The 15,624-nt window shown below is 41.6% G+C and overlaps 1 protein-coding gene across 1 annotated transcript in view; it reads left to right on the forward strand.

The window, feature by feature from the left end:
- The first annotated feature begins 5 nt into the window (after positions 1-5).
- The window catches only part of MDH1B (malate dehydrogenase 1B), a 47,979-nt gene continuing 32,360 nt past the window's right edge, over positions 6-15,624 (forward strand). Inside the window, exons 1-10 of the mRNA XM_054972584.1 lie at positions 6-83; positions 1,481-1,593; positions 4,542-4,676; positions 5,152-5,294; positions 8,074-8,570; positions 9,431-9,572; positions 10,642-10,805; positions 11,165-11,304; positions 12,492-12,543; positions 13,542-13,598. Coding sequence (XP_054828559.1) covers positions 62-83; positions 1,481-1,593; positions 4,542-4,676; positions 5,152-5,294; positions 8,074-8,570; positions 9,431-9,572; positions 10,642-10,805; positions 11,165-11,304; positions 12,492-12,543; positions 13,542-13,598 — 1,465 coding nt within the window. The 5' untranslated portion in view covers positions 6-61. The remainder of the gene's footprint in view (positions 84-1,480; positions 1,594-4,541; positions 4,677-5,151; positions 5,295-8,073; positions 8,571-9,430; positions 9,573-10,641; positions 10,806-11,164; positions 11,305-12,491; positions 12,544-13,541; positions 13,599-15,624) is intronic.

The raw sequence follows: 15,624 nt of genomic DNA on the forward strand, positions 1-15,624 counted from the left end.
TCCCCTCCGGCCGACGGCTGCGCAAGCCTCCCCCTCTCCGACGGGCCGGGCGGCTGCTCCGATGGCCAAGTTCGTGCTGGCAGGTGAGGCCAGAGAGCTTCCTCGGCATTGGGGTGGGGGACGGCGACGAGCTCTCCTTGCTCTCCACGCAGCTTGCCTCTGAGCATACGTAGAGTGCTGTTCCTCTGGCCGCACGGAAGCGCGCAGGGAGGGGTGGTTCTATGGATTCCTGCTGGGGAGAAATGAAGTAAATAAAATAAATAAATAATGATGCTAATTGGTTGGAAATATTGTTTGATTGGTTTGTTTTAAATGTATATTCAACCCCATATTGGATCCTTGCTAATATTATGTCTTTGTAAACTTGTATTCGTTTACCCTATGACGTTGTTTGTGGAAATGTTCTCGACACTGTATTCCTGTAGGGAAATGCCTGCCCTTTTCCTTGCCACTGATTGCACTGATCCCACACTATGTAATTCGCCTTAAGTCTCAGTGAGAAAGGCGGGATATAAATAAAATAAATAAATATTAGAATCACAGCAGCTCTTAGCAACGCATTGACTCGGTGCTGGGAGAAAGGGGCCCGAAAGAGAAGCAGAAGACGCTTCGGGGGCTGGGAGGAACGAAAAAATTAGGCAGGACCCCCCCCCCCCCACGCCCGCACACAGCTCTCGGGGACACTAACCAGCTGACTTCTACCTCCCCCTTAATTGATGTTCAATTGCTCCCCATAAAAATGTAATAAATAGTAAAATAAAAATTATGGTCTCCCCCCCTCCCTGGGGTGGGGCTGGTTTTCCTCCATCAATTTGGAAAGTAATATTTTATACATCTCTGGGAAGGCCCCTCCCGTAGGCAGAGACCCCATTACATCTGGAGGTGCCCAGTCTGGCTGCGTTTGCCTGCAGGGGGTGGCTAGCTGCTGTCACATGAGATAAGCAAGATTATCCCACATGAGATAAGCTTGCAAGCACCAAGTCATTACAGACCCATAGGGGGACGTCGCATCACGGCATTTTCTTGGCAGACGTTTTACGGGGTGGTTTGCCATTGCCTTCCCCAGGTCACATGAGATACAGGACACTTATTTTCGTAATATGGATCAAAATGCATTATATTATAGAACTTCTTAGTTTATCACGTGCATTATTTTAGACATATTTAATAAATCTGGAGTAAAGAAGGGAGAGTGCAATCCTAAAAACATTTTCTCTATTTGAATAGACCTGAGTAGTATTCTAAAGAGATCTGCTTCAGGTTGCTTTTTTAATTCCTTAATTCTTGCTGAAATATTTTATTCAGTTAGGTTTCTTAGTTCCTCATGATTCTGTTATACCTGATGTCCTTGTGATGCTGTGTTCTGTGAAGTAATGCCACTGTTAATGTGTCTTGATTATCCGCATTTTAAAAAATATCAAATAGGGGATACAAGTTCATGAATGTTTACAGTTCTCAAGTTTGACTATTTAATTTCCAGGTAGGGCAGATTGCCCTTACTATGCTAAGGCAGAACTTCTAGCTGACTGTCTGCAGAAAAATTTGCCTGACTTCCAGATACATAAGATTACTCAGCATCCTGACAACTGGGAGGTAAATGAAGTTTGTCCACCGGTGTTCAGCTGAGTACGGTTCTCCTGTTTTTTCCTTTCCTACTTTCAGTTCTGATGTGTGTGGATATTTGGGTAATAAAAAGCTTACTAACATGTGGCTTAACTCACATTGACTTTGAACCAAGTTTTAAAAATAAAAGCTACTGCTACCCCTTTCTCCAGCTCTGGTATGATTTTCCAAATGTGTTATTTAGCATTTCAAAGAGAGATGGCTGATTGAAGCACCAGAAAAATTTTGCCTGTTCATGCCCCTGTTCAGCATGATAGTAATGTTGCTCACACCTTTTTAAAGGCTTATTTTCACTCTCATAGATCCAGAGGAGTTAGCCATGTTAGTCTGTAGTTGCAAAATAATAAAGAGTCCAGTTGCACCTTTAAGACTAACCAACTTTATTGTAGCATAAGCTTTCGAGAACCACAGCTCTCTTCATCAGATGCATCAAAAAGCTGGCTGTGCCTTATAAAGATATGATAAACTCCCATGGAAAAATAAAAGCATAGCAATCAATTAATGAAGAAGGTAAGAAGATGCAATGGTTGGTATATCTTCAGGCAATTTCCAGACTAAAAGAAGCAGTCAAAGATCCCAGAGGCCGATTAAGAGAATTAACGGATTTTGAAAAGATAATCATTCAGCGGAAAGACCACATGTTGGGGCAAATTTATAAACTCCTACTTCAATATGACACAGGATCAGAACAAGTTAAAATGTGTATGGCAAAATGGATTCAGAATTTTGGAGAAGTGATAACATTCTGAAAGTGGGGAAATTTATGGATGAAGGGTATAAAATTTACTGTAAACCAAACATTAAGAGAAAATTGGTACAAGATGTTTTATCGGTGGTATATAACTCCAAAAGATATAGCAAAAATGAATAAGAATTACAGTGGGTTATGTTGGAAGTGTAAAGAAGTAGAAGGTACCTTTTATCACGTGGTGGACGTGCAACAAAATAAAAAAAAATGGAAAGAAATTCAGGCAGATATTCAAAAGATCTTAAAAACGGACTTTGCAATGAAACCAGGGACTATGCTGTTGGGAATAATTTTCTTAACAGCATTCACCAATCAAGTCCAAAGGGGGAAGAGCCTCACATTGACAGGAAAGGGAATGTGTGTAGTGCACATTAGCACAGCTTTTTTCACCATCACTACCCAGACAATGGCATTATATCCCTGTTGATTAGGTCCTCAAAAAGGGGAGGCCCCTCCTCTCCCTTCCTACCATCTTTGGAAATGTTTGGAAGGGGGAAAGTGCAGACTTCAATCTTAGGCTGCAATTCTAAAGACACTTCCCTGGGAGTAAGCGCAAGGAAACATGAAACCAACAGGCAACAGCGGGATGCAGAGGTAATAATTAATTGGTGGTGGTGGAAGGTGTCCTCTAGTAATAGCTGACTTATGGTGACCCTAGCAGGGATTTCCAGGGCAAGAGACTATCAGAGGTGGCTTGCCATTGCTTGCCTCTGCAACCCTGGTCTTCACTGGAGGACTCCCATCCATGCTTAGCTTCTGAGATCTGACGAGATCAGGCTTACCTGGGCTATCCAGGTTGGCACTATAGAAAAAGTACACACCAATACAAGGAAGTGTGCCAACACAGCTATTATTATTATTGCAGCACAAGTAAATTATACAATCAATATAAACACAACAGTTTCGATTCCATTCAATTCAATGTGGCTGCAAACTTGTTCCAATAGACTGAGAGAGTCAAGTCCCATATGTTAACGGAACCTCTTTATCACAGGCTGCAAACGGTGCCAGTTGTGAAGTTAATCGGTGGCGTCCAAGATTTATGAGCTCCAAGGTGGCGACGAGCTATACCGGTCTATTCCTTTCGGCTCGTTTCAAACCCAGTTCTTCATCAGGCCACCAATGTCAGTTAATCAAAGTATTTCGTATCCAAACTCAAAAAGCATTCTGGTTTACATTCAGGTTTACATTTAGAGATCCAGCTCCCGAGTTAGGTGCGCCCCCCGCACCTAACTCGAGAGCTGGATCTCTAAATGTAAACCTGAATGTAAACCAGAATGCTTTTTGAGTTTGGATACGAAATACTTTGATTAACTGACATTGGTGGCCTGATGAAGAACTGGGTTTGAAACGAGCCGAAAGGAATAGACCGGTATAGCTCGTCGCCACCTTGGAGCTCATAAATCTTGGACGCCACCGATTAACTTCACAACTGGCACCGTTTGCAGCCTGTGATAAAGAGGTTCCGTTAACATATGGGACTTGACTCTCTCAGTCTATTGGAACAAGTTTGCAGCCACATTGAATTGAATGGAATCGAAACTGTTGTGTTTATATTGATTGTATAATTTACTTGTGCTGCAATAATAATAATAGCTGTGTTGGCACACTTCCTTGTATTGGTGTGTACTTAACTATTGTGGAAGTGTAATCTTCTCCCTTTGTTTTGGTTGTACTATAGAAAAAGTGCCAAAACGTGCAAAAACAGCTGCCCCAAAGAATCTGGAAACCTTCATTGCAAAGTGCGAGGCTGAAAGTCATGATAACAAAAAACAACAACAAAACCCTAGGTTAGATCTGAGCCAGCCATGCCTCAGCAAGAAAAAACCAATAACAGTACATAGTTGGTTCAGAACCCCCAAATCCAGGACTGAAATTGAAATTCTTTCAGTGTACACCCCTAGTGTCATCTAGTATAGCCAGTGCCTTCTTACTGTTTGGCAGGGTTTTTTTTCTGGGAAAAGAGGTGGCGGAACTCTCGAGAAGGAAATGAGAAAGACACACATGGAATTCTTTGAAATAATACTATTTTCACGCACTATTACCGAGTATTTTCAAGAGGTGCCAGAACTCCATTCCACTATGTTCTCGCTAAAAAAAAGCCCTGCTGTTTGGAAGTCTTTTCTGGATAATTGTGTTTCACACTTACCTTGGGGGATTTTGTATATAGAAATGGCTTCAGGAGATCTGTGAAAAAAATGGATGGAAGCACAAGCGCTCCCCAATTATTTGGAGAGAATTGTTGGACCGTGGAGGAAAGGGTCTTCTTCTGGGAGGATTTAATGATTTTCTAGAACATGCTCAGGTAAAAAGTTACTTTATGGGTTTATTAATTTTTATCCCTTTTTTGATAGATCATTTGTTTATACTGTCTCTCAACAGACGTTACAATTGTAAGGGGGGCTGACTTCTGAATAAACATCTCAGTTCCCAGCTGAAAGACAAGAGATCTGGAACTCATGACCCGTGAGGCTACCAATAAAATGCAGGGGAAAGTCACTGATGGGGCTGCTGGGAATGGACAATAAGCAGGAAGTGGATAAGAGAATATCTAGTAGAATTTGAAACCCAGTAGATATAAGTCTAGAAAGGCTTACCACTGCAAGGAAATGCCTATCTGACCTTTGAGGTCTCATATATACAGTTCTCTGGTTCTTCCTACATATTTTTTTTTAAAAAAACGTTTTGGTCTCCACTCTCCAGATTTGGATTAAGTAGTGACAGGTATGTTTGAGCCACATCTGAATGGCTGCCTGCTGATTACACTTTTTAATCTTCAGCATTACTATAATGTCACATCAGACATGATGACTGCAGAGATGCGTCAAATTGCTGTGGAAAACTTGCAGACTCACATAGACGTTGAACAAGAAGAGGAAGAACTTAAGAGCCTTATCGATCCTTTGCACATTTGGATCAACAGGTGGGAAATTGAAAAACAACTCTATTAAAAGTCAATATGACTACCTTGTGGCATATCACTCTTTAATATGGAATTTCAAGAGCATTAGCATAACCTGTTTCTCTTCAGCAAATGCAGTCATCAGATAAACTAGAAAATTAGCTGAATCTGGGAAATAAATGTAAATTAGTGAACCTTTGACTTGGAATTTAAAGATACATGCGAGCACTTCTTCATGCAGCACAGATTACCTATCTCTGAAAATTGCACGGTATCAGAGGTCTGAATGAATTGTCTGGCTATTTGTCCTGTGATAGAATTCTGGCACATTTACCCTTTAATGGAAAATTACTCTTATGTAAAAACTTATGCAGTAAAAAGTGATATTCCAAAAAGTAAAACATGTACATGAGCAGAGAAACTAGAGCTCATAGTACTGAATAAAGAGTAAAAGCAATACAATTATAAAACAGAATACCATCTAAAATTATCCATAAGAGTTTAAAATTCTAAGATCTAAAAGTTAATATTAAGATCAAATGCCAAATGACCCTATCTGTGCTTCTTTGTCTCTTCCCTAATTTGGTAAGCCAACCAGCCAAATTTGGAGACATTAGTCAGCTTTTGATTATCACCTGCAAACATAACTGACAGAAGTATCGTTCTGCTGCGAACAGGATAGGAATTGACAATAGGCATAACCAGAGTTTCCCTAATATTTTGGTACAGGCTGCATTCAAAAATAACATATTCTAACGTTTCATCAGCTCCCATCCCGCACATGCAGCCTTTCTTCGAAGATATAGTAAATCTGGCCGCCAATATAGCTGAAGGTACCTTAAAAGGGTAAAAATTCTGTGGTTACTGTTATCTACAAATTTAATATGGTTCAAAGTTATCTTATTAAGTGTAACATCAAATACAGGGTTCCTAATCGTACTCACATCCATCTGCCATTCGACATCCAATATTCTTTGTTTTAAAATAGTTCTAGCCTGAGCATAACCCAAAGCCTGTATATACTGCTTAGAGAGACCATAATAGTTCAATTTGACCTCTATTTTCTTAAATTAGAGATCTATATTCACTCTGATCCCCTGACTCTCTCCGCCCCACCACACCATTTACTGTATCTATCCTGCGTTTTTATTTTCCTTCTCTGTTTTCTTTCCTCTATTTTTTTTCATTTCCACTTTCTTGGTTTTTCCAACATTACATTTCTATTGGCTGGATGAATAATTGAACAGTGTTTCCTGTACTTTTAATGCAGAGTGGCTACACACGTGGCACCTAGTAGGGATCAGTTTGCGTAGACTTTTAGCTTGTGCTTGAGTGGGGTTGATCAGAGAGGTCTACTTGGAAGTAAGAATTATTTTATTGCAATCCTAAGCACAGTTACACCTTCCAGTGTCATTTGAAATAAATGGGCTTAGAAGGCTGTAACTGTTTAGGACTGAACTCTTAAGTTTTGTCAGCAGCCTCCGGTGTTTTATAACTGCTTATGATACAAATCATAAAGCCATTGAACCTGGTGTGTCATAATTCGCATTAGGAAACAAGCCGCACTAGCAAACTGCCCAGCTGGCAGGATGTTGTCAGCCCGGGAGAGTGAGTCATGAATGAAATGTCGAGGACTGGGTGTGATTGGCTCCTGTCCCCTTCACACTGCGGAATGTGCTTTCTTTGACAATAACAATAAAATTGGTTAGTCTTAAAGGTGCTCCTGGGCTCTTTTTGATTTGACAATAAAAGTACTTGTGAGTCATCTCCGGTACATTCCAAGCTCCCTTTTCCCTATTGATTAAATCTTGTCCTGCGATTGAGGGCCATCAATCAACTCTGATAAGTTTAAAATATCATCCTGGGAACGCTTAATCAAATCTCTAAATTCATCAGCTAAGCTCTGAGAACAGTTAATTAAGTGCCATTTCTTTGTAAAACACCAGAAGAAACCAACCTAATTCTTGCTACACCTCGGTAGCTCCAATCAAAGGTACTTGAATGTTTGTCATTCCCAGGAGATAACCTTTAAGTTTTTTGTCTCAATGATGAAAGTACTCTCCAGCCCCAGAGCCTGATTTGCTCTATCAGAATCCTGGCTTTGCCTCATTCAAATTGTACATGCTTACTGGGACCCAAGTGTAGTGCCCTCAGAGTTTCTCTCTCTGAGCCTTCCTGTCTGGCCAGGTGCAGGATGTTTGAAGCCCTCTTCCCCCGTGGACTACTCTGCTCTCTGGATAGGTAATTATCGCCTGAAAATCCCTCAAGCCTATTCCACTTTCCCCCACTGCTTTTCCTAGGAATCTTGTATGCTTGTGAGTTATCTCTTGTATGTGTGCATTTCCCCTTTAAATAAAAATCCTCTTTGACTTTGAAGAACCCACCTCTCATCAGTTTCCTTGGGGAGGGGACCCTGTAAAAATTGGTGGAGGATCCCGCTTGTTACCCCTCTTGCATAGCCTTCTCCTTGCTGCTAATTCCCCCCCCCCCCGCACTTGCAGGAAGACCAATTCTGGTAACAGTTTCTGATGTTACTTTTTATGTCTATTTTTTAAGTTTAAGCACATTAAAATGGATGCAGTTATATGAAAGTATATTCCCAATACATCTCATCACTATAAAACCAGCAGCTGCTCCATGGTCTGGAAGTGATACTGGCAGAGGTCTAATTGCAGTATTAATCCTTTGCAAATGCTACTGGAAATGCCATAAAAGAGTTTTTTAAAGCATTCTATACATATCAAATAGGCAGCGTTTGTTCAGTATTGAAGTTTTTATTTGTTGTCCTTTTCCTAATCAGAGCAGCTGGTCATATCTGCTATCACCTGATCCCTTTATTGGCCAATGGAGAAATATTTGGGATGGAAACCGAAGTCAGCCTGCATTTGCTGGACAGAAGTGACTACAAAGAAGTTCTTCGTGGGGTTGTGATGGAGGCTGAAGACTTAGCGTTCCCTCTTCTCCGTAGTGTTTCTTTGCACACTGAACTGGATGGGGCTTTTCTTCAGGCTGATGTCATCATTTTGCTTGATGACATCCTTCAGGAGACCATCCCAACACTTGAAGACTGTATTCAGCAAGTGATGGCCCAGTGCAAAGTCTACGGTCCTCTAATTGACAAGAACGCCAGAAGTAATGTCAAAATAGTCGTGATGGGGAAAACCTTTTCCAACCTTAAGACTTTAATGCTTATGATGAATGCTCCGTCCATTAACCCTCAAAATATTGTCACGCTAGCTCTGCTGGAATGCGAAGCCAAGGCTATGTTGGCAAGAAAGCTGAACATGCATTCAGCAGGTAACTAATTGCAAGTTGTTCCTCTTTTTCTGACTCGGGAAGCATTACAGTACACATAAAATCACCCTTGGAGCAAGTAAAATATATAAATGTAATAGTCACATAAAAGGTAAAAGTAGTCCCCTGTGCAAGCACCGAGTCATTATTGACCCATGGGGGGACGTCTCATCACAACGGGTTTTTTGGCAGACTTTTTATGGGGTGGTTAGCCATTGCCTTCCCCAGTCATCTATACTTTACCCCCAGGAAACGGTACTCATTTTACCAACCTCGGAAGGATGGAAGGCTGAGTCAACCTTGAGCTGGCGACCTGACCCCAGCTTCCACCAGAATCGAACTCAGGTTGTGAGCAGAACTTGGTCTGCAGTACTGCTGCTTACCACTCTGCGTCACATATCCCTATAGAAATTTACAAAAATCCTTCACAGGTTTTTAAAAATAAATAAATCTACATAACAATATTGAAAAAGAAGGATGTACATCCTCTTTGGAAGGGACAAGATCTCTGAGAATATCCTTTCACACATCAGTTAAATGAACTCTGGATATCATGCTTTTTGTGTTAATTTTATTTGCTGACCTTTGGGAGCATGTTAAGGCATGAGGTGGGGAATGGGTTCTAGCGGGTAAGGTTGCCATCTGACAAAGTTCTTCTTTGCACAACAGCCCATGGGTGCCAGAATCCAGATCCCATGGCAGGGATGCAGCCTCTCGGGCAAAGCTGTGATTTTCTCCAGCACAGTGAGCAGGAGTTCTGAGCCAGCAGTCTTCTGGGGACAGGGAGGGGAGAGGATGGTGGTTGACGTGCTTCATGCGACTAATCCCTTGTTTGTTCATTGCTCTGTTGTTTTCTTTCACAGGAATAAAAAACCTCATTGTCTGGGGCAACGTCAGCGGGAGTAGCTTTGTTGACCTAAGTAAAACAGAACTCTATAGATATGACAGCGCCATCTGGGGCCCACCAAGCTTTTTCCGTCCCTTGTTGGATGTTCTGTTTGATCGGTATTTTTCCAGATACTTGAGCGATAACAGATATTTAAAAGTATCTTTATGAAGTGGCTTTTACTTTATTAGATTTAATGCACAGAGTTTGTGACATGTTGCAGCTTGCAAAACTAGCTTTAGGTACTTGCCTGTTTTTTAGCCTGTTTAAAAAAGAAGTCTCTCCTGTGTCTGAAAAATCTCAAAAGCCTTAAGTGTTAGTCTGGATCAGGACCCCACAAGCTGACAATTTGACAAGGCTGAGGAACCACTTTGCAAGCCCAAGCATCACATGCTTTATAATGTGGCTCCTTCGATCTTGTGCTGGGACTTCGTCAGGTGATTCCAGACCAAGAGAGAAACTGCATCCCAGGAACTGCTGTTTTTAAACAAGCTGTGGCAGCTGGCTCTATGAAGCAGGTGGGAAAGGGCTGGAGGGGTCCTGGTTTGAGTCCTGTCCTGGTGCCTTCCAGCCTGTCTGGCCCATTCTTACTTCTATCATCCACTAGTTCTATGGTACTAATACAGCAGGCCATGCTCCTTAATTGAGTGGGGGCATCAGTTGCACACCTTTTCACCAACCGTTTAAATTCCTGGGAAAATTCCTTGTGGGCTGCTGGTGGCCAAGGACAAGCACAGCCAAGCAGGTCCACCAGAGCCACAGGAGCCACTCTGCTCAGGCCTTTGGGGAGCAACCCATGATGATGGGCATCCGCTTATCAGTTGCTTCCTCCAGCACCACTTGGGGCCATGCAGGAGGAGGCAGTCAGTAAGCCAGTGCTGGATTCAGCACTGCTGGCTGGGTCTGAGCTGCGTCGCCCTTGCACTGCTAGCTTCCAGGCCCACCGGGGCCCGTCTTCTTAGCTTGATCCTGAGCCGACCATTTGTACTCCCCAGGATACCCCTGATTATAACCATCTGTCCTTCCCACATTGCAATAAATGTTGGTGAACAAGTTGTGGCATCCTATGAGGCTGCAGCCTGAGACCTGAATTTCTCAAGAATAACTGTTTGGGAATCTTCTCTCTAGAGAGCAGTCTTTCACTGTACAATTTTAATTCTAGTATTTTCTTTTTTCCCCCATGGACAGTGAATGGATGCGCTCTGAATTTTTGGCTTCATTGGGTTCATTGAGTTGTTGGGGGCTCCATTGTTTAGGCATGGCACCGGCACATGTCATTGCAACAGTGCTGAGATACTGGTACCAGGACTCCCCCCCGGAGGAGATTGTTTCTGTAGGAGTCATCAGCAAAGGTAAATGTTCCCCTTCAGGTTGAGTAGTCCCCACAGCCTTATCTGTCAAACTTCTCCATTTTCATTAAAGATTGTAGGAAAAACAGCATTTTTTCCTAATCCAGTTCAAAGCCTCTGGGGCTTAATCCAGCCAAACCAATGTTAAATCCCACTCATTTCACTAGCAGCATAAGAACATGTTTGAATTTCTCTCACTGAAATCAACGGGAATCATAAATACGTAACTTTGGTGTAGGTGTAGGTGGGTCCTACCTATTCGTGCTGGTTTTAATAGTGTGTGCGTGTGCATGCGTACATATATGTAAGTGTTACCCTGGGAAAGAAACGTATTTCAGAGGAATTATCTTTGTTTTCTTTAGGCCAGTTTAGGCTTCCTGAAGAGATTGTCTTTTTCATGCCTGTGAGGTTCCAGAACGGCAGTTGGGAAGTCCTTACAGAACTAGAAATTAGCGAGAAAAATCAAGAGTATCTTCAGATTTTAGCTTGTGATCTGATTCGGGTAACGTCCTGATGTTTTCTTATCCCGTAATTACTTCCATAAATTTCTCTACCAAATTTTGGACAAACAAGGCACTCCCTGAATGCTGTTTGCTGCACCTGCTCTGCATATGGATGCCCTAATAATCCCTGCTGGGATTATTTCAGGCTGGGGAAATGGTGCAGTGGGAAAAACCAACATCCTTTCTCCAAGGGCACCACTGCCCTGAACCACCTGCAAGGGAGTCGAGCAGAATCGACTGCTCACATGAGATTGACTGATGCCTGGGGGAACCCTGGACCTCACCTCCATACGGCGCAGTGTGTTTAAACTTAAGTTGTAACATTACTAAGCACTCATTTCTGTGGTTGTGCAGGTTTCTGCATCTAAGAGACAAAGGGCCTAACTACATGAGACCCTGGAGTTCCATGATTTCATGACATTTGGGCTTTTAAAACTGAGGGAGCCCTCATTGGGCCACAGTGTTGGGGAGGTTTAACTGTTTCCCTCCAACACCGTTATCTGTCTTTTTCCCTATCAGGACTTAAAGTGGACTAGAGGAAATGTCAGGAAATGACTCTGGAGAAAGAGTTAAACACACACACCCCACACACACACACAGTGTCTGAGCCCCAGTCTGTATTGTACACAGCCTGATTGCATTTGGGGCCAAATACCACACTGACAGTTCCAGTCACAGAAATGCAGTATCACCGTGGCCACATCTATATGCATGGGGCGAACATGTAGGCTGCAATTCTAATAACACTTTCCTGGGACTAAGTCTGGATAAAACAAGCCTTATTTCTAAGTAGACCTGCTTAGGATTGCTCCCGTAAAGTCTAAAAGTTCAGCTTAGTTTACAATTCCTTCTGAAAATGACAGGATGCAGCCAGTTTACATCTTGTGCTGTTTTTTGCAATTGTGGGATTCTCCGTCTATGTTCAAGTCCAGCCCACAATCAAATCTCTAATTTCTAATATTAATTTTGGACCTTCCAGAATCACAGAATTTTCTAAAGGGAGTTACTATTAAATTCTGTGATTTACAGAAGACAGAAAAGTAGATACGTTTAGGAAGCAGTGTTAGTTGTGTTACTGTTACCCATTTTTTTAAAGTCAGAATGCACTTTATAGGGGTGTTGTAATAATTGTCCTGTCTGTAAATATTGTTTGGTAAACTAAACTAAAAAATTTTCCCCCATGCAGGAAAAGCAAGTTGCATTAGGTGAAATAGATGAACTATACCCACGTAGAAAAGGTAAAAGTCAACAGTAGAATGCAGAATCTAAACTGAAGAACAGTTTTAAAATCATATGTTCTCAGGGACCAGATTTTTAAGCCAAGAATCCCTGTGGTTTAGTTACTGTTGAATAAACATCCCATATGTTATTGGAATCCCTAAGCTATTGATTAATCAAGTGTTGTTCACATAATTTTGATTGTATTCATAAATCTGAGAGTAATCATGTTAAAAAAAATGGAGACTGCTTCTTCTCAAAGTGCAGAAAGTTACCATTAACAACCAGGATCCATACAACCATGAAGCTAGTAACATGGTCTGGAGGGGGTGTTTGAACTTGTCTTTCTTTCACAGCAAGCCCCTTAACCCTGACACAAGGGAAATGGCATTTGGAAAATGAAGGGAGTTTGGGAATCTATTTGTGATTACGACCTGAGAGTTCTACCCAAAGAGAAAAATAATCTTAATTGCCCACGAGGCTCATGGAAACTCTTTGCATCAGGACCATTGTGTATTATTGTTTACCTGTTTGTTTGTTTAAGTCATTGATATAAATTTTGTGGCCTCAAACAACAAATAATCACAGAATCACAGTGTTGGAAGGGGCCATACAGACCTTCTAGTCCAACCCCCTGTCCAATACAGGGTGAGCCTAAAGCATCCCTGACAAATATTCATCCAGCCTCTTCTTGAAAACTGCCAGGGAAGGGGAGCTCACCACCTCCCTAGGCAGCTGATTCCACCTTTGAACTACTCTGACCGTGAAAAAGTTTTTCCTAATATCCATAATGTTTTGAAGCCACAGATAGCCCTAATCTAAAAGAACATACTTGACCATGTTCCTTTTGTGTGAAGGTCTTTCTTGGGAATCCTTGTTATATTACTTTTTCCAGTAGGATCCTTTTTAAATGTAAGGCCTCTGCAGAAGTTCAGCATAGGACTGTATCTTTCATAGATCACCACGTTAATAAAATAAAGTCATGGAAATGACAGAATATATCTATTGTTTCTTGCAGCACCTTTTCTGACAATGGAAGAAGAAGAAGAAGTAGTAGAAAGTACTTCCAAAGTGGGTAAGCAAAAGGAATATGTTTGCTTCACCCTCCATTTTATCTCCGTAACAGCCTGTGAGGCTGATTAGGTTGCAAGAGTCTGAAAGACCCAAGGTCACTCAGCAAGCTTCCATGGCAGAGAAGGGATTCGAACCAGGTTGTCCCAGTTCCTAGTCTGACACTTGAGCCAGTTCACCGTGCTCTTTTTTTTTAGTATATTTTGATGAAGAAAATATTTCCACCTCCCTAGAAATGCTTTTCAGCGTAGAAAAGTACACGGTACCATTAATAATGAGCTCTGATGCTAGGGTCTCATCATAGGGTTTTTGAGGTAAGAGACAAAGAACCTGACTTGCGCGCCAAAACCTTAACAGTTGCTGGAGCGTGGGAATATCAAGTATAACATAGACTTTTTGTTTTGCCTTGTCACTTCTACTAAGCTCCGTGATGGAGTTCAGACTTGAACTGTAAAGATCCTAATAAAAGCTTTTCTACTGGAATCAATGTGTGTTCACTGGAGAGGGACTGAGGGATCTACCTGGCAGGAACTGACACTACATTCTACTTCTGAAAAAAGGGGATGCCAAAGAATACAGCAACTACTGGACCATTGCAAGCAAGGTGGTGTTCAAAATTCTGCAACAAAGATTCTTACCATATTTGGAACCAGAAATGCCCGATGTTTTAGCTGGATTTAGAAAAGGAAGAGGCACTAGAGATCACAGCACAAATTTATGTTGGCTAATGGCACATACTAGGGAATTTCAGATGAAAATCAGCCTGTGTTTTATAGATCACAGCAAAACTTTTCATTGTGTGGATTATGAAAAGCTATGGATGGTGTTAAAAGAAACAGATGTGCCACAACATTTGATTGTTTTGATGTGCAATCTGTACTCTGGATAAGAGGCTACTGTTAGGACTGAATATGGGGAAACAGAATGGTTTCCAGTTGGCAAAGGTATCAGACAAGGATATATATTATCTCCCTATCTGTTCAATCTTTATGCAGAACATATCATAAGGAAAACTGTATTAGATTTAGAAGAAGCTGGAACATTAACAATTGAGATATGCAGATGACACAACATTACTGGCATAAAATAGTGAAGACCTGAAATGATAATTGATGATGGTTAGAGAAGAAAGCAGGATTACAGCTGAATATTAAGGGGGGGAAAGTCATGACTACTGACGAATTATACCACTTTAAGGCTGACAATGAAGGAATTGAAATTATTAAAGATTTTCTATTTCTTGGGTCAATCATCAACCAAAAGGGAGACTGCAACCAAGAAATCAGAAGAATTTCTTCAGAAGAAGATTGACCGAAGATTTAAAACCAGTGAAATCCAATACAGAGTTGCTGAAATGCTGAAACAGAGTATAAGCACTTCTAAGAATGACATATTAAACATCATAGAACTACCCAGTAGGATCATACTTCAAGTAGCAGATAGTATAATCAATTCCAGCACTGACATTAGATAACATGAAGCACAGGTAGTACATATTTAAAACACCAGATAGTACGTAAGGCAGCATAGTGGTGAAGTCTATGATCCTTAACTCATTAGCGAAGCTAATCTGAGAGCCCCTCCCTACAATACAAAAGCCTTTTTGAATAATTTGGTTTTGCATTGTTTGCAGAAAGCTAGTAGAGTGGGGGCTCTCCTGATCTCCTCAGACAGGCTGTTCCTTAGGGTAGAGGCCACCACAGAGAAAGCCCATGTACGGGCTGCTGTTGATTTCGCCCATGTGCAGGGTGGCACCTGAGGAGACCCTGTTCAGATGAGCAAAGCTGCCGTGAAGGAACATAGAGAGGGAGGCGGTCCTGTAGGTATGTCGGGCCAAGGCCGTGAAGAGCTTTGTATGTGATTAAAAAAATACCTTGAACTGATCATGGTAGCTAATAGGTAGCCAACTGAGTGACTGCAGAATTTTGCCTCAGCATTTTGCACCAATTGGAGTCTCCTAGTTAATTTGGATGGGAGATCTATGTATAGTGCATTACAGTAGTCAAATTTTGATGTTACCACAGCATGGA

Source organism: Eublepharis macularius, chromosome 2, assembly GCF_028583425.1.
Source record: "Eublepharis macularius isolate TG4126 chromosome 2, MPM_Emac_v1.0, whole genome shotgun sequence".
Taxonomy (NCBI): domain Eukaryota; kingdom Metazoa; phylum Chordata; class Lepidosauria; order Squamata; family Eublepharidae; genus Eublepharis; species Eublepharis macularius.